At 40.3% G+C, this 19099-nt stretch overlaps 2 protein-coding genes across 3 annotated transcripts in view; one reads left to right on the forward strand and one right to left on the reverse strand.

The window, feature by feature from the left end:
* POC5 (POC5 centriolar protein) overlaps window positions 1–13310 on the forward strand; it is a 31343-nt gene extending 18033 nt beyond the window's left edge. For both annotated transcript variants that reach the window (XM_043920105.1, XM_043920106.1), the window contains exons 9-12: window positions 420–573; window positions 4154–4413; window positions 8186–8362; window positions 11102–13310. In XM_043920105.1, coding sequence (XP_043776040.1) covers window positions 420–573; window positions 4154–4413; window positions 8186–8362; window positions 11102–11245 — 735 coding nt within the window. In that variant the 3' untranslated portion in view covers window positions 11246–13310. The remainder of the gene's footprint in view (window positions 1–419; window positions 574–4153; window positions 4414–8185; window positions 8363–11101) is intronic.
* A 1634-nt stretch (window positions 13311–14944) lies between these two features.
* Window positions 14945–19099, reverse strand: part of ANKDD1B (ankyrin repeat and death domain containing 1B) — a 61299-nt gene continuing 57144 nt past the window's right edge. Inside the window, 4 exon segments of the mRNA XM_043921123.1 lie at window positions 14945–15156; window positions 15330–15375; window positions 15377–15653; window positions 17016–17215. Of these exon segments, the coding sequence (XP_043777058.1) occupies window positions 14945–15156; window positions 15330–15375; window positions 15377–15653; window positions 17016–17215 (735 nt within the window).

Genomic DNA, 19099 nt, shown 5'->3' on the forward strand with positions numbered 1-19099 from the left:
CCACTTTGCACTTTAAATTCTATAGATAACACTTATCTAAAAAAAAAAGAAAAGAAATCAGTTACTGTTGCTAGCAGGATATTTTACTATCCTATATAAAAGTATATGGTAAGAAATAATAGCCTTTTGTATAATTAGAGTACACCAGTCCTGATTGAAGCCAGTATGAAATTCTCTTTGTTTAAACCTTGACCTTATAGTTAGGAATGAAAATGTTGTGTTGATGGAGACACTGGAGGTAAAATGCATCTTTTAAAATAATTTGAGACTCAGCGGAAGAGGTATATGCCAAAGTGATTTTAGTATTTCATATGAAAATAACTTCACAGTATAAGAAGTCTCTTTTTTAAAACAATAAATTATATTCTTCCTTGTAGCTCAGTTTTTTTTCTTCTTTTTAAAAATTCTCCTGATTTTAGTTATCTGGAGCTTTGGAAAATGCAAAAGCTGAGATCCAAAGGATGCAGCATGAAAAAGAGCACTTTGAAGATTCCATGAAGAAAGCTTTCATGAGGGGTGTGTGTGCGTTAAATCTTGAGGCCATGACTATATTTCAGAACAGAGGTGATACAGGTTAGTGTTTTATTTAAGATTCTCTGCCTACTTTCAAAAAGGATTTGAGATTTCAGTGATTGGTGTGGTCTTCAGTACTAATTTTCTTATCCAGTATCTATCCAAACACTATTTTTAATATCATAATGTTATATCCAGTTTTAAATCTGCCATGAAAATTCTCTCAGTCATGGTTACTTACAGTATCTTATATCTGATCCAGTAAACTGTTAACTATTTAGGCTCAGTGTTATAATAATGCTTTGAATATAGAACATTATTTTAAAGCTCTTTTAACTATAATGGTTATGCCTTTAAGTATAAAATTTCTTTTTTTCTAAGTAGCCAAATACCTTGGACTGTTTTGTTGATTAAATATTTCTTGTCTATTCATGGTTTCCCTTTTTTTTTTTTTTTTTTTTTGCTTTCCCATTTTTTAAAAAAATTGCTTGTCTTCCAGTGTAAGAGAGGCCTCAACTAAAACTCATTCCAACAAATATAAGTATAGGCTTATCTATAGAAGTCAACTAAAACAACTCTGTGTCAAGAAAAGTCCATGTATTGGTTCGAATCGGAATGGTTCTTATCATCTGCATGACATAGAACAGCTTTGCCACCAATTTACAATGAGGCCTATTTTGCTCACTGGGTTTTAGAAAACTAAAATTTCTTCTGTGTACAAAGAAGATAATATAAATCTTCACTACCTGCTTTATAGCAGGTTCTTGTGAAAATGCAATGAAATACAAGCGCAAGTGCTTTAAAAGACAAAAAACACTAACATGTAAGAGGATAGTAATGATATAATTGTTGCAGTCTTAAGTCAGCCTCATAAACTTAATGTATATAAATATGTGAACATTTTTACAGTATTTTTAAATCCTGTTTGAAAATCAGATTATTCATCAGTGACACGATTTTATTTTGTAACATCATTAATATGATTTCAGTCCTGTGAACAACTTGTCTGTGCTTGTTATGCCCTCATTTTCAAAATATCAACAAATATTTTTTATTTCAAATGCATGTGCTGTGGATGGTGGTGAGTTCAGGCAAGTTGTTTTCTTTCTAAAGCAGTCGTGGCGTGTGGCCCCCAGGCAAGTTAGAGACTTAGACACATAGATAGACCCTTGAGACTGAATCTTATCTTGCTGATATCCAAATGAGTACTTGATTTCTCCAACAAGTGGTCTTTTAATTGAGTAGTAATGCTGAAAACAAATGTACCATCTCCAGCGATTGAAGAGTCTGCTTTCAGTTGTTAATTGTTAGCAAGTTGAATATATTAAATTGAAGAATTTAATTATCTACTTATAACAACAAGTACTGGGTTTCACAAGTGCAGTGAGAACTTATAATCATTAGCACTTGCTATGTTCGATTACAAGAAGTCTATTTAACATAACCTACCTAAGGTTGTGAATTGACCTAGGGTACAATGTTTTACCACCTTAATATATTTACCATCTTAAATTTTTAAATCCAAATACAGCAATGTCTCCTACGGGCAAATATCCATAGCAGGATTTGGAGCAAATGTATTCTGATCATTATACAATGTGACTTATTTTGCTCCTGTTGCCTTTGAGTCTACTGTCATCTATAGCTAATGCCAGGTTCTGGAATCTGAGAGGTTTTGAGTGGCCTTGTGCTTTGTTTATTGTAACAATGGAAGAAAAAGATGACGGGAATAGTAAGACACCGTCAGCAGTACACTCTAGCATCGATGAAGCTACCAAAGGCAGAGTTCATTGTAATCTAATGCTGGGCTTGCTCTGTGATACTTGAGTCTTGTGGCATTTTAATAACTGCTGTTAAAAGAGAATTTTTTAAATTCTCAAGAGAAAAGAAAATTATTCCTGGTCCCCTGAAGATAATTGTTAGAAGTTTCTGTGAGGTAGACAAAATGTGACAATACAAATGGCCTTTAAAAGGATACCTGCCAATTTTTAAAGTAGTTTCAGGAACAGTAGAAAAATACTTTCCAGCTGAAAAATGTGTCCAGTTAAAGTTCAAATAATTACAATACTGGTTCCACACCTGATAAGTCTGCCACCCACCTAAAAGTAGACAATCAGAATCACTTTCTATGAAAAACATGTTAAAACTTAGTGTGTATGTGTGTTTTCAAAGCAAAAGCAGTATTTTTATATTGAATTAGTCTCTTCAAATTATTTCAAAGGACCCTAGGTATTATAATCCTCATTAAACTTTGTTAATGAAGTAACTATTGCTCAGTTTTATATAAAGATATTATTAAGACAGGAACTTACATAGTAGCCCAAATTTCTAGATGGAAAGAGGACAACATAGAAAACCATTTAAACATAGGGTTACATAATGCCCTCTATTCAAATATTTTGAGACATCTCAGTGACTGAATATTGAAATCCTCACCCTGATGTTTGATATCAGGTATATATGGGCTTCCCTGGTGTCTTAGATGGTAAAGAATCCGCCTGTGATGCAAGAGATCTGGGTTCATTTCCTGAGTCAGGAAGATCCCCTGGAGAAGAGAATGGCTACCCACTCCAGTATCCTTGCCTGGAGAATCCATCCACTGAGGAGCCTGGCAACCTAGGCAGCCAACTCTTCCTGGGGTCACAAAGAGTCAGACATGAGTGAGCGACTAAGCACGCGTGCATATACAGTGTCAAATGGAAATTTTAACCAAATCCTCATACTGAGAGGGGAAAAATCTAGAATAGGACCCTTCATCCTAGCTTCTGGAAGCTGACATTTTATATTTCTTTGATCTAAGATTAAGTTTCAGTTCTGAGAAAAGGTTACTATATATGTGTCACTAAAATCAGTTGTGTACAAATATGCTCTTAATTCATGACATACAATCTACCTGCAAGAATTCATTTCTTCTACAGTATCAAAAGTAAAGATTTTAGTGTTACAGACTGATTTACTACTGTTTGCTGAAAAAATCAAGAATTAAAAATACATTGGTTTTTAAACCACAAGTTGTGAGTGACAGGGATGTGTCAGTGTAGGCTAATCGATTGTAACAAATGTATCGCTATGGTGCATAATATCCATTGTAGGGGAGGTTGTGGGTGTGTGGGAACAGGGAGTATATGGGAACTCTCTACTTTTCATTCAGTTTTGTTGTGACCCTAAAATGTCTCTAAAAATAGTTTATTTAAAAAAAAATTGATTGGTCTTGTTAGAATAGGAGTGATAGGTGGTAAATGAAGAGGGTATGGTGATTATCAGAAAATTATTCTAAAGGTCTAAATACCAGGCCATTTATCGGGATAGTTGTAGGAAATAATGGAAAGAACATAAATCCTTAGGCACACTGTGACCGTATTATTGTAGTGGTTATAAGGTCCCAGGTGAGTACCTAATTCTTTTTTTCACTTAAAAGCAAATCCCTCATTAACTCTCATGTGTTAAAGTGGTCTGAAGTCTTTAATGGTTAATGCTGACATTAACCGGTCAACACTGACATACTGTATTCACTGAACCCTATTAACGTATCCAGTGATGACCAAATTTTAGCAATGATGGATTTTCCTTGTTGGGAAGATAAAAGCAACCTTAACTTGGGAACATGTTAATGGAATTAATGCCTGGTTTCTGGGAACAGATTTCACGACCACTAAAAGGGACGAGTACGGCCCTGGTGTTCAAGGAAAAGAGCCTCCTCCTGCTCACGTGGACGCTGCCGCGGGCGCAGTGCCGCCATCCCCGCCGGCAGCGGCCCTCGGAGCCACCTGCGCGGCCGCGTTTCCCTCGGCGGCTTCCGTCACCTCCGCCGGCGCCACTTCCGCTTCCTCAGTCCACCTCCCCGTGTCTGCTCCGCATGGCGCTGGGCTGATGGCTGCTGCTTCTGCGCAGGAGGAGACGGTCAGTACAGTGAATGCAGGTGCCTCTGCTGGGAAGAGCGCTCAAACTTGTTTGTGTAGTGGGTATTTTGCACTCTGAACATATTTTCCCATGGAGAAAAAAAAGTCTAGATGGTATCTTTAGGCCAAGCCACAGAAAATATTTAATATACAAATTAACTAAAACATTAATTTATAGTGAAAATAATCCCTGACAATTCTATTACAGTAGTGATAATTAAAAATGAAGAACGTTTTAATTTTAAAGGAAAGAATGTTGCAAGGGTTTAAGAGGCTAATGACTCTTCTGTGTATTTTCTGTTCAACTGTCTGTGTCAGTCACTCAGTTGTGTTCAACTCTTTGCGATTCCCATGGACTGTAGCCCGCCAGACTCCTATGTCCATGGGATTCTCCAGGCAAGAATAGTGGAGTGGGTAGCCATGCCCTCCTCCAGGGACTGTTCCAGACCCAGGGATCAAACCTGGGTCTCCCACATTGCAGGCAGATTCTTTACTGCCTGAGCCACCAGGGGGGCCTTCCCTCTTCATGGATGCAGATACTAATGCTACTCTGTAGTGACTCCACCTTAATTTGATTAGGTTTTCAGTTTTCATTTATAATTGGAATGAAGATAGCAATTGTTTTTCCTAAAGTCACTAGCTGCTAATAGAGGGGTCCATAGAGGGGGAAGAGTACTGAAGGAGGATTGAGTATTTGTGGGAGAATTTACCTGAAGTTCAATTAATCAAACTATTTATCTGCATATCGTGGGTCTGACTTTCTGGGCTCCTGTTGTTAAACCTGTGTTCTTCAGTGCCTCTCAAAGGGCATAAGGATACCGGCCAAGTTTATCAGACTCAACTCTGCAGGGCTTTTTAAAAAAAAACCCTGCTCTGGCTCGGATCTGGCACAAAGGCTCTATAAAGCTTCTATAAATGCTCTATAAAGGTACTGGGATGGTTCTGATTTGCTTGCCTCCCTCTCCTCCCTGGCCCTAACCACTTACATGAAAGGAAGAAAGATGGCTGAGTAGATTTTAGGTTTTAAAAGAGTTGGATTGGAGGTGCCATAGTGCTAGGCAGCTCTGTAGCTAAGGGAACATGTTGAGTCAACTGGACAATTAGTCATCTGAAGTATTCCTGCTGACTTGAATTTCTGTCTTTTGGAAGCTGCTAACTTTAGGCGGAAATTTTTAAAATCTATTTTTGCAAATCTCAACATATTTTTGCTCCTCATTCAAAGAGGCTTAAAAAAATATGACTTAAGAGAACGTTGAATGTGTCGGGGAGTTTTGATTTAGAAAGACACTAAAATTCCACTGGCATGGGTTCAGCTGTGTTTATTTTTCATGATTACACATTTTGAAGTGAGATCCTATACTAATAATCTCATTTAAATAAACATGGTGGTTTGTCATTCATATGCATATCCAGATAACACACAAAGCTAGATTTTTCAAAATTCCCTTCTAACATATGACTACACTTACATTTGTACATCTGGGTTTGTATCTGAATCTGAATGTGTGTAGGAAGAACCCAATGAATGAGTCTATTTACCACCCTTTTTTGTTACTTTTTGAAACAATTTGGTTACCTGAGGTAATTTTCAAGTCTTTGAATCCTAAAAAAAACACAATATTAGGTAGGCCTTTTTCTTCCCCCATCCCTCCAACTACTTTCTGCTCCTTCAGAACAGTCACGCATTCCATTTCATTGATGTAAGTACAGCTTTTAGAGAGAAAGGAGAATGACAAACTAATCTGTAAGTATCATCCTAGTTTTCTTCCTTTTCTGTTTAATTAAATACTCAGTTCAGTTCAGTCTCTTAATCGTGTCTGACTCTTTGCAACCCAATGAACTGCACCATGCCAGACTTCCCTGTCCATCACCAACTCCTGGAGCTTACTCAAACTCATGTCCATCGAGTCGGTGATGCCATCCAACCATCTCATCCTCTAAATTAAATACTCAGATTTACCTCAAATATGTCTTCTTGCTTTTGGAAAGAACCATAATGACAAAAGCAGGAACAAATACATTACTTGGATTACTTACCGTGCGTGAAACCATTGTTGCTGGACACAGGAAAAGAAGAGAAATTTGTGATCCAGGACTGGCTGTCTTTCTCTTCATTTGAATCACAGAAACTTCCTTTCCTTCCAAAAGTTTTTCCAGTCTTCCTCAGTATTTCCAGGAGCTAAAAGGGAGGTGTGTGTAGAAAGTAAACTGCAGAGTATCAGGAGACAAATAACTGAAGAAGGGAGGAATACCATTCTAGTGAAAGAATGTCTTCATCTGTGAAATTATTTCGTTTCTGCAGACATCATCAGTGTGTTAATATATCAGAATTTCATGATGAAAATAATTTTCAAAAAATATATGTGCTCACTTTGACAGCACGTATACTGAACATGTGCTGTTTAGCAAATGTACTATTGTAGTTCACGAAGTTGAACAATAGATGGCACTTTACTTTTTATAACTCCAGTTGAAATAATTGGAAGAGTTTTAATTGGATTTTTCAGCTGTTTAGTAAGGTTTCTCTTCACTCTTATCTGAACGGAAAGTGAAAGGCTAGCCTTAGTCTGCTGGGGCTGCCCTCCCTGTTTCATAAATGAGGAAATTGAGGGCTAGGGAGAATAACTTGCCAGTGGACACAGTTACTAATGCAGTTTGAATTCAGAGTTTGAAAGTCTGGCTTCAGAGACCTGTACTCTTGAGCAATAATCTGCATTGTTTCCATGTCAGATACTAAAATACAAATATTAGAGTTTTCTAAATATGCCATTTCCCTTCTTTCTTACTCCTTTTGATTTTTGCCCAGCTGATGGGATTAGTTGATCATGAAAAAAGAATGAGTACATGTATGTGTTACTCCTGGTGTAAATGTAACCTTTCTGGAGTATTGTCCAACTGTAAGCAACAAAAGCTGTAAAATCTGGCATTACCTTTTGATATGATCATCGCATTTTTTGCAATACACTGCAAATAACTCTCAAAGGAAAAGGAAGACCCAGTGGTTAGGATTCCATGCTTTCACTGCTGAGGGACTGGGTTCCATCCTTGGTCGGGTAACTAAGATCCCACAAGCCACAGAGTACCACCCCCACCCCCCGCCAAAAAAACACACCCTATTCATGAAGAAAAATTGTATTAACAGTGCCATAAGGAAAGGGGGAAGACACAAAAGCATATGTGTAATGGTAGTTTATCCATAAGGGTCAGTTCATTAAACAGATTAGCGGTTCTGAAGAATAGGGATTGTCTGGGAAGGGAGATGAGTTTGACTCTAAAGAAAGGACAGTGTGAGGGAGAGCCTTGTGATGATGGAACAGTTGTGTATCTTGATCGCAGTGATAGTTACAGAAGTCCACATGTGATAAAGTGACATAGAACTATATCCAGACATCCATGCCAGTATCAATTCCTCGTTTTGCTACTGTAACTATACAGTAATTATCTAAGGTGTAATCATTGCAGGAAACTAGATGAAGAACACATAGGACCTCTGTGCTGTCTTTGCCACTTCCCATGAATCTATAATTATTTCAAAATAAAGTTTTAGAAGTTCCTAAAATCCTATAAAAGAGTCGGTATACCACGGTTAAAGGGGTATTTGGAATGGTTGGTTTTGTTTTGCTTTTTGTCTTATTGTTTAAAAAAATTTTCCCCATGTTAGAGTTGGTTGAATATACAATTATTTTAAGTGCCTGTGTATTTTTAAGTTACAGAAGCGAAAGTACCATAGATTTTGCCATAGATTTTCTGCCAACCAGGTATTTCTTTTATAGTATGGGCCCAGGGCTGTGACATCAGCGCAACAGAAAGCTGGGAGAACAATCACGGCCCGGATCACAGGGAGATGTGATTTTGCTTCAAAAAACAGAATCAGTAGCAGTTTGGCTATAATGGGAGTTTCTCCTCCCATGAGCTCCGTTGTTGTGGAAAAACATCATCCGGTCACAGTGGTGAGTCTGCTTTTGATAACTTTTTGTCACAAAACCTTTTTCCTGAGAGTTGATAGACTAATAAGCACTTAAATGGCATGTTGAGGAGAAGATCAAAATCCACGGTGCCTGGTACTTGTTCTGCCTTTACTATTACAGTCTTTATATACTTACAGTTACATCTGCTTTAGTATACACCTTTCCTATTTTAAGAGATTAACTTCAGAAACGTTGTTTCTTCTCAGTTGTATGCTGTGTGTGAGTCTCTCAGTCCTGTCTGACTCTTTGCAGTTCCATGGACTGTAGCCCTCCAGATTCCTCTGTCCATGCGATTTTCCGGGCAAGGAGACTGGAGTGGGTTGCCATTCCTTCTCCAGGTTATCTTTTGAACCCAGGTCTCCTACGTTGCGGGCAGATGGTTTACCATCTGAGCCAGTAGGGAGTGAGGGTGGGGGCTCAGCCGGGATAGTATAAAAATTATCAAATACAAAAAGTAATCCGATGTGTTGATGGCCAAAAGGGTAAATATATAAATGATTTCTCAATAATTTTTTAAAAAAGACAAAAACTGTTTACTCATTAACTGCTATCCATATAGCATATTTTTTACCCTAAGAAAAACTTAACTACTTTTATGGTGTTTGATTTTTGCTCCTTTTTTTTTTTTTTTGGAAGTCTTCTTCCTACTTTTTCAAATACAATTGTCAACATATTTCTAACTTGGGGAAAAAAATCAGGTTGCAGTAAATTCATGTGATGTAAAGAAAAGTACATGGAATTTAAGTAAAAATAAACAAGAAGACCTGAGTTAATGCCTTAGTTTTGCTACTTACTGCCTTTGTGATCATATACAAATCAAAAAATATTTGAGCCTCCATTTTTTTCATGTGTAAAACAGTAGCAATAAGAGCACTTAGCTCCTAGAGTTAACTGTCAGGATTCAGGATTAAATGAGGTAATGTGAAAATTAAATGAGATGTATAAAGGCACTTTGTAAACCGTAAAGCCATAAGCAAATTTAACTTAATAAAAATTACTAGAGAAGGACACATGGGAGATCTTCTGTTATTTCTTACAATCATACATGTGTCAACGATTATCTCAAAAAGTTTAATTTCTAAAAGTTATGAGAACACATCCCTAGAGAGAAACAAGGGTTGATTTTATTATAAAAGAGAATGCCCTCTATATAAATTTTCAGTCTTAACATTCCTGTCTACTTAATATGTAAAAAAAGATGTAAGGAATGATTGTAAATCCTTTTCTTTGTGAGTACTAGATTGTTGCTAGATGATTAAGTCAAAAGAAGCTGGATTGATTGTTTAAATTTAGCCTCAGGTATAGTGCGATAGTGAAGCTACAGACTGAGATGGAAGTACCGAGTCCAGACTGAACACATGGAGGGTGGAGAATCATCTCAGCCTCTGTAGGTCGGACAGACTTTGAAAGGCCTTAGATGACTTCTCTACGTATTTTTGAAAATGTGAGCTTAGTTATCAAAGATGAGAGGAAATGAACTCATTTCTGTTTTTATCAGCACAGTACTCTTGCCTGGAGAATCCCATGGACGGAGGAGCCTGGTAGGCTGCAGTCCATGGGGTCGCTAAGAGTCGGACACGACTGAGCAACTTCACTTTCACTGTTCACTTTCATGCATTGGAGAAGGAAATGGCAACCCACTCCAGTGTTCTTGCCTGCAGAATCCCAGGGACAGGGGAGCCTGGTGGACTGCCGTCTATGGGGTCGCACAGTCAGACACGACTGAAGCGACTTAGCAGCAGCAGCTGCAAGATGTTTATAAAGAAATGGAGGAGAGAGACTGTCCATTTGTAAGATAAGATGTAAAGAGAGCACATGTGTTTATTTTTAATTCTGACAAACTGGTGTTGTACTGATTGGAGTGATACTTTACAGAAAAAGAACCAAGAAACTAAAGACTTAAAACCCCTGTTTGATATTAGCTGCCTTTTGTTTATTTAGTATGTCCAATGACTCTTCAGTAATTGGCCATGAATTAAATAGCCATAAACTGCTTCCGTTATTACCTGCTTTGGATTGTGTAACAAGCACAGTGGCTGTCCTCTGTACTATTTTTCATCTTATTCTGGGATCCCAGGAACTAGGACTGTCAGAAACAGTTACTTACTAATAAACCATTCTCCAGACTTGAGACACTGGCGCTCCACCTGCTGGGTGATTGCTTGCCCCCGAGGCTGCTTGGTTCCATGCTGTGTTTTGTAGACAGGATGCCAGCGCGCCACGGTCTGCTTCTGCAGTTCTCTTGCCCGTCATCCCTTAGGAGGAATGGCTCTTTGGTTATGGTCAGATCTGGTGGTTAGCAACTAGAATTTCATACCATTTGCAAGAATCTCCCATTTGTAGTGGTTATCCAGTTATTTATGTACAAAGAAACATTTCTATAAAAGACTTTAAGAAAGGAGGTTATTTTTTATTTCTTTAAAGAGGAAATCTAATTAAATGGAATCTGACATGAGGATATTTGTTTCAAGAGGTTTTGTCCATTTCCTAAGCAAAAACTGTATCATAGAGCTTTTGAAATGCACAGTGAATGTTTTGATACGATATGTATAATTTTACGTCAAGTATTTTAAAGATGACTTTTCTAAAAGGAAGACCCTAATAAGAATCTACATGTACTAATGTTTGTTGGGTTAAACTGTAGATGATGAAATAATATTGAAATAATATGTAGTAATATAATTTTATCGACTTGTTTAAAGTATATTTTTGCTTTTTCAGCAAACCATTCCTCAAGCTGCTGCAGCAAAATACCCGCGGACCATTCACCCTGAAGGTGGTACCTCGGCTTCCAGGTCTCTTGGAACCAGAACAGCACACACCCAGTCTCTCACAAGCATTCCGTCCATAAAAGTGGTTGACTAAAATGAATATGTTCACATAGAGGTCTTCTAATTCTTCTGGCTTTACCAAGAATTAGAAGTCTTTAATTTTTAAAATTTCATATTCTTAGAACATTATGGATATATCATGTTCATTTTTTCAAAGTTACAAGAGACTTTTTCAAGCTGTACCATCCTTTGTAACTATATGTAGAATTATTTTAATGTTATTTTTTATTTAAGCAATTAAGTAAAACTTTTTTAAATTAAAAAAGAAACTGGACTTAATTTTTTTTAATAGGTTCAACGTGTCACTGATTATATCAAAGTATATAAATCCTGTTTTTGTAAAAGTCTAAGTCATTTCCAGTGTTACCAAGTAAACTTTGAAAGAGAACTCAATTTAAAAAAATTATTTATAGTAATAGAGACTAAGGTATTATTTGAAAATTTAAAAGATAAAAGCCAAGAGTAATAACACCACAAAGTTTTTTTGTGACTTTAGTATATTAGTCCTCATTTTTCTAGGATTCTAACAATTAAAAATAGGGGGAACTAGCAATACCTATGAATAAAATTTTTAATGTTGAAAGAGGAAAAACATTTTACTAGCACAAAAACAGTCACAGAAACATCAGAAAGAAGTTTCCTCGTAGAATGATCCTATTTCTAATGTTCTTTCCCACCTTGTTGAAACTCTACCTCTGAACCCTTTTTTGCTCTGAACATGCAAACATTTTCCTGTGATGGCATAGCCCTGGACAATTCAGCAGACCTTCCAGGCCTGGCAGAGACTTGTCCATGGCTGGACGAAAGGAAGAAACCATCTGGACAAACAGATTTAGAACAGAGACCAGGCTTCTGACGGTTTTATTGCTGGCTGACTGGGTTATCTTGAGCCAGACACTTAATGGCAGGATCCTCATCTGTGAAATAATAAGATCTACCTACCCCACCTCTTTCCCAAAGTACTTAGGCTTACATAAAAATGAGCGGATTCTGAAGAACTTGTGTAGAGCCTAGGTTTCTGTATCTTTCCTACAAGTCTGTGATTTCAGCCTCTTTCCGTCCGAACATGACCTAGCCCTGTACTCTAATTTACCACTGGAAATACAGTTTTTCTTGCTGCCTCATGTCATAATAGGACTAGAGAACAAATGTGAGGTCAGTAAACATCCCATGTTCTAAAGGGCACACCAAGGCTTTTTTGAACTATAAAAGCATCTGGCTGTGTCTTAAAGAGTATTCACCAGGGAGACCCAAAAGAGTATTAGATCCTTCTTATGCAATAGTATATGATCCTCCTCATACTTACTGTGGGTTCTGGCCAACTACAACCAGCTTCTGCTGTGGCAAGCGGCTCTTGGTTTTCAATAAGCGCAAACCCACAACACCTCATCTGCTGCTGCCTGCACCACAGGCCTGTTCCTCCCAGGCCTCCCCTGCCCACCCAGAGAGTCGAGACTCTTGAAGTCTCCGCTCACCCGCAGCATGGAATCAGCACCTCATTGGGGTAAACACCCGTTCTTAACTTTCCAAACCCTGTATAAACTGTCCATCCCTGAGGTCAGTCAGTAAGTTGTACTTGATACCAGGTGTTGGCCAGTTAGATAAATCACGCTGGTCTCAGCTCTCCCTCCCTCCTTCCCCATCTCACTTCCTTTTTCCTTCACTCCTGCTTCCTTGGATTTGCACTTCTGAGAAAAGCAGCGACTCATTACTTTGGTCTTGGGCTCTGCTTTTTAAGGAACTTACATGACAGCTAGGGATGGTCTTCAGTATCAGCCACAACCACATAGACTAATGTCAATATTATGAATATTGTAATTAAGAATATTGTAAGCATCTTTTAAAGCTTTAAACTCTAGAAATTGTATATTGTCTGCAGCACCAAGTAATTAGTATTAGCCCAATTCAACTTAAATTCAACAATTAAAACACTTAAACAGTAAAAATATGTATTCATCTTTGTTTATTACTGCATTAAGAGGTTACCCAGATTTTGAAGCATGGTCTGTGGAAACCACGGTCTCAGGTGGCAACAATGCTTTAAACTTTTTAGCATCATGTGAACATATTACCTGTTTAAAACCTATTTTAAAATTTAAATGTACCATATACAATCAGCATGAGATGAAATGTAGAACTATAAATTCATGATATAATAACTGGACTGAAATTGCTCACAATTTTATTTCTGGCCTTACAGACTTAGAGTCAGAATTTGATAATGGAGAGCCTTAAGTTATAATGAATAGGTACACATAAGCTGATAGAAATTGATACTTGATTTCATATTTCAGAACTTTCTCAGATTATAAAAATAATGCATGGTCAATATGAAAAAAAATGGAAAGTACCAAATCACCTGTAACTACATCACCAAGAGATTAAAAAACATTGGTGCATATACCTCTGCTTTTAAGTAAAATGTTATATTACATATAGGTGTTATTTAAAGGCAACAGCTACCAAATTTCCAAAGCAAGTTTCTCTTGTGGACTAGAAATAATAGTTCATTTCAGTACTATAAATACGAGGTTAGGCATTTCACAGGCTTTCTCCATCATCACATAACTTTACAGAAGAGATAGGCCTTTCCCCCAACCTATGGAGAAGGAAATTAAAGATCTGATAACTTGAATATTAGTCCAAAGGCTCACAGCTAATAAATTGCAAAACCATGTCTGTCTGTTCTAAAACCCTTGGTTTTCTTCATATACCATAATGTTCCCACTATCATAATTTTTAAAACATGATATACAAAATCTTAGATTATTCTATCACTAGATAAGCTATCAGGTGTTGCATCAAATGACAGAAATGGGAAAATCATATACAACTTTCTTTAAGCAAAACCAAAATTTTTTTGACTTCAGTGGTTGGAAAGTATAATACCATTTCTTCATCTGTTAGAGAATCCTGTCACTGCCATCTTCATATTTGAAAGGAAAATCAATACTACTGCTGGAAGAACTTGATGACATTTAAAGAACTGAATTTAAGAGGACTGCACACTGAATGGAAAATCATTTTAGTTTAATTTCTTTAGGCATTTTGCACATTTCTTGGGCCTTGAGTCAGCTTCACTTTTAAATTGACGAATCTTTTCTGGAAAAAAATCAGATAACATGATTAATAGCTGACCTTTATTAAGCACTTGCTACAAGTCAGGCACTATCACTCAATCCCACAATGGCCCTTTGACACAGACGCTTTTCTAGTTAACAGCTGAGAACACTGGTGAAGTGAGTTCTCTAGAGAACTTGCTCAAAATCATACAGCCCATTATCTGTCGGAGTTGAGCTATAAGCTCACAGTCTCACCTGGAGTGCATGCCCTCCCTCACCCACTGCAGTGGGCTGCCTCTGAGAGTTCTTGCGGACACTTTCATAGAAACAAAATCCAAAGCGCAGGGAACAACCCAGAGCTAGGAGGATAAGACCATGGAAGGTAGACATCACCCATGCACTATTCCTTTGTACCTACCACTGCTTGAAACAACACTGGATTCGCAATCTGCTGTGCTTTCATGTTCTCAGTTTCAGGTAAAACTGCACCAGCGAAAATAATGGCTGATGTCCCTGTATTTTGCTTGAATGGTTATTACATGAATGATAAGTAACACCCCTAATATGCTGATAAGGTTTCAAACCATCTTCCCTGACAGTACGGTCCCTGGTAGAGTGCTTTTTAGCAGTGATCCCAGCTGGCAAAATAATAGCCCATCAGCTCTCTTCTCTCAACGCAGAGAGAACTTCTTCAAACACACGAACCTGCAGAGTTCCCAAGAGGAAGAGGCATTCTGTGCAAGACCATTCTCAGCTGTGGGGCACTGTCCCGTCACCTTATGAGACGGCGCAGCTCTCTCGCCCACCTCCCATCCCACACCCACCATGCCCCCCCACACAGAAGTTCCCCTCCACTTCCCAAATGCCCAGCTGGGGAATGACCCTGAACCACCAGGCCGACAATGGGACCAGAATGACTAAGTCACCAAAGGGGAAGCTGCGTGTTCGGACGCCCTGCTGGGACTGCCGCGGCTCAGGGGAGCACTTCTGCCAACTGTCCTTGACTGTTTTAAGCAAGCAGTAGTTTCCACCTGTTTGTTGAAAAGTCTAACTCACCGGCTGGTTCTGGAAAGTCCGTGCGCACTGAAAGCTCCTCATATAGGTAGGTGCTTGACCGGCGTGGCCTGGGTCGCCAGGGCCCCGTGCAGCCAAGTGAGCAGAGCCCTGTGGCCGTGTTCGCAGAAGCTCTGCTTTCGTGAGCCAAGCACAAAGGGCAGATGCTGACGCCTGCTTCCGGGGAACTCAGTTCTGACTCGATTTCCACATAGCTGTGGTTGCAGGTTCATTCCCCCTCTGGCAGCTGTGAGACAGGAAACCCAGTGCATGAAAGCCCTTCCTTCACTGGTTCTTCTAGGGGGCACCAGAGTTTGGAGTTCTTGTCACGCACCTACTGTGCTTAACACGGATCAAAGCTGAGGAGGAGAGGGGAGGGAAAATCTTAAAGCGATGTGGAGCTTTTTCCTCAACGTTCAGGTGGCACTGAGATAGGCCAGTGCTTCTGGTTCAGCCAGTCTGGAGTGAGGATCTGCAGGTCAGTAAGCTCCCAGGTCCTGCTGCTGCTGCCCGTTGACCGCACCCTGAGCAGCCGGCATGCACTCACCTGCCAGTCCAGCTTCCAGAAAGCTCCTCAGGTGGAAGCCTGCAGCTCCTGGCCAGGCAGGACTCTCCACTGGGCACATCTCAGTAGACATTCTACCCCTAAGAGGTGTTGGGGGAAGTGCTGGGTGTGGAGATGAGAAGCCATGGGCACTTCTGCCTACAGGTCACAGTTACAAACCCCTGCCAGATGCTGAGGAATGGGGGGCCCAAGCTCTGGGGAGGAAGTCTGCCGCGTTGACTGTTAGACGGACAGGCATTTCAGGGGGAGCAAACTATTCCCATGAAGAAGGTACCCCTGGGTGAATCCGGCGCCCCTCATTCTCCTGCAGCCGCCAGACTGATTTCTGTTAAATACCATCATCAACATGTCATTCCTTTGCTCAAAAGCCCACCAATTCCTGGGCTTCCCTAGTGGCTCAGTAAAGAATCCACCTGCAATGCAGGAGGTCGAGGTTCAATTTCTGGGTCAGGAAGGTCTCCTGGAGAAGGAAATGGCAACCCATTCCAGTATTCCTGCCTGGGAAATCCCACGGACAGAGGAGCCTTGCTGGCTACAGTCCGTGGGGTCACAAGAGTCAGACACAACTAAATGACTAAGCCACCGCCTTCACCACCAATTCCTTCACGCCAGCTACAGCATAACTGGATTGTGACTGTTACTATCGATACTATCATGCCAACCCGAGTATCAGCTGCATCCAACATGCACCACAACTTACAGAGCTGATGTATGGATCCCCTCACAGCACTAAACACATTCTAGGCACCCTGTAATGTGTGAATGCAATACATCAAAACCCTTATCCTGACAGCAAGTACTACGAAGGCATAATGTATTTCCAAATCAATTTTTTAGGTCAAGAGAAATTTCCAGAAGGCAACTCCATTTTTCTGAAGACTGCAGAACACTATATGCCTAATTAGCAACAAGGAGAAAATCTTAGCAATACAAAATAAATCTTTTTAGAAACTGTAGTCAATATTCAACATTTTCAATGCATTATCTTTCTTTTTTTCCACATGAAAATGTATCCTTAGAATTAGAAATAAGAGTGCCATAATGTACTTGTGTGTGGTGTAAGTGAACTGACTGCCTCTTGCCCACATCGTCTGGGCCATGCTGACCTGATCACTGCTCTTCACCGGCTCAAGGAGGCACTCCTCTGGGCATGTGTAAAGTTCCGCGAACGGGCCAGCCTCTGCCGCTCATTGGCCTTCAGCTGACAGTAAGCTGGGTGCCGGAGCAGACGGCGAATGTGCCTGGTCTCCAGGCTGTGATCCTGCCTGAACGTCAGAGTAGAGCGGGTTGATGTGTCCCTTGAAGTTCTCACTCTGCTCCTAGACTGAAAGGAACCCTATCGGATGATTTCAGAGGTTTTCTGCTGATTGCCTCATTTCAGAGTATATATGAATTTATTTTTATCAGGTGGAATCCGTAAGGTGGTAACCAAGACTACGCTTTCAACATTAACTATAACTGGATTAATTTTTTTTGTCATCCAAGATAGAGACAAACGTCTGAAACAACAAGCTGGAGCCTGTCTGACTCCGGAAGCGTGAGGCCTTTTCCGCGCGGTGTCCCACACCTCTGCCCCAGCCTGCTCACTGCCTCCAAGGAAACAGACGGGGTGCCTTGGCTGTGGGCATGTCACCACAACAAACGCATCTCTAAGGGCCTTACTTCCAACCAATATCACTTTTTCTTCTTTGGGGTGTTTAATTTTCTCCTGTCAACATTTCCGTGGGGCCCAGATTGGATATATTCTTTAGGAGACCCCATAGTCGATGCGTCTGTCCCTCCTGCCCTCTGATGGCCGTGAGGAGAGTGGACGGGCACCCCGACTCTCAGGGCTGCAGAAGACAGGGCTCCTCCTTGGTGTGTGCAATACAACTGCACTCCAGGTGCTATGGTCACGTCTGTAATACAACTGAACTCTAGGTACTACAATCACTGTGTGTGTGCAATACAACTGCACTCTAGGTAATACAATCACGTTGTCTGTAACACAACTGCATTCTATGTAATACAAATATGTTGTGTTATACAACTGCACTGTATGTAATACAATCACGTGTGTAATACAGCTGCACTCTAGGTGATACAATCACGTTGTGGGCAATACTACGTGTATTACAGCATTGCAGCCAGGCTCAGTCCAACAGCACCATGACTGGATTGATGCTTGTTTTCTGACTTGTCAAAGTTCCCTTTGTCCCTTTTAAGAATACACACACACACACACACACACAAAGAAGATCCACCAGAGTCCTACAGAATCCAGCCAAAACAGCTGGAGGACGTCACCAAGTAAAGCAGAGGTCATGGCTCCCTATGACTGCACCTGTCATGCACGTGCCATCAGGGCTCCAGACAAGCCTCCCCCGGAGGGAGGGAATAAGGGACACCAGGACTCACAGCCCACCAAGAGGTCTCCTTCCCCCTTTTACGTATAGTGACTTCTATTTTTGTCTTTCTTTTTAATAAAAGTGAATCTTAGTGAAAGATACTCTGAACAGCAGTCTGGAAGTCAATGCTGGGGCAGGAAGTGGACTAAAAGGGTATGGGAACCTGGTTTTCGAGACCTACGAGAAGAAAGTGGGGGGGCTTGTGCCCCAGCCTCCAGCACGGGCCAGCCTGCACCCTCACAGCATCAGTACCCTCCTCCGGAAGGTCCACAAAAACTCCCGGGAAACTTGGCAGAGGGGCACGGCAAGACCTTTCTCTAGCATCTGGACTTTGTGAATAGAAGCTGGGATAGGAATGGTAGGAATGACTGGCTCATAATTGTTTAAGGTTTTAGAATGCAGGGTCTTTTGCACCCCAGCCTTTCTCTACCGAGAAGAGGTAAGGGTGGGGGTGGCGGACTCCAACAAACAGGAGGAGTGCTGGCTGTCCTGTTTCTTTTCTCCTCATCCCATCTCCTGAAAATGTGAAATCGAAGAAGATGAAAACCCCAAACACCACCAATTAAAGGGAAGGCTACAAAATGCCTCTGCTCTCAACTCTGCACTATAGCACTTTCATTTCTCTGGAAGCATGCCTGTGTGTGCATTCCAGGATTGGGCCGGGCCTTCCTTCAGGCTGCCACAGAAAGGGCCAGGGATTTGGAAAGCCCAGGTCTTTTTCAACAGGCAGTGGAAGCATTAATAGCTCATCCGTAAAGCACTGACCTATTTGCAGGAATAACATGAGCCAAAACTGGTGGAAATTAAAATAGCACAGGCCA

The sequence above is a fragment of the Cervus elaphus genome, chromosome 12, assembly GCF_910594005.1.
Source record: "Cervus elaphus chromosome 12, mCerEla1.1, whole genome shotgun sequence".
Classification (NCBI taxonomy): Eukaryota; Metazoa; Chordata; class Mammalia; order Artiodactyla; family Cervidae; genus Cervus; species Cervus elaphus.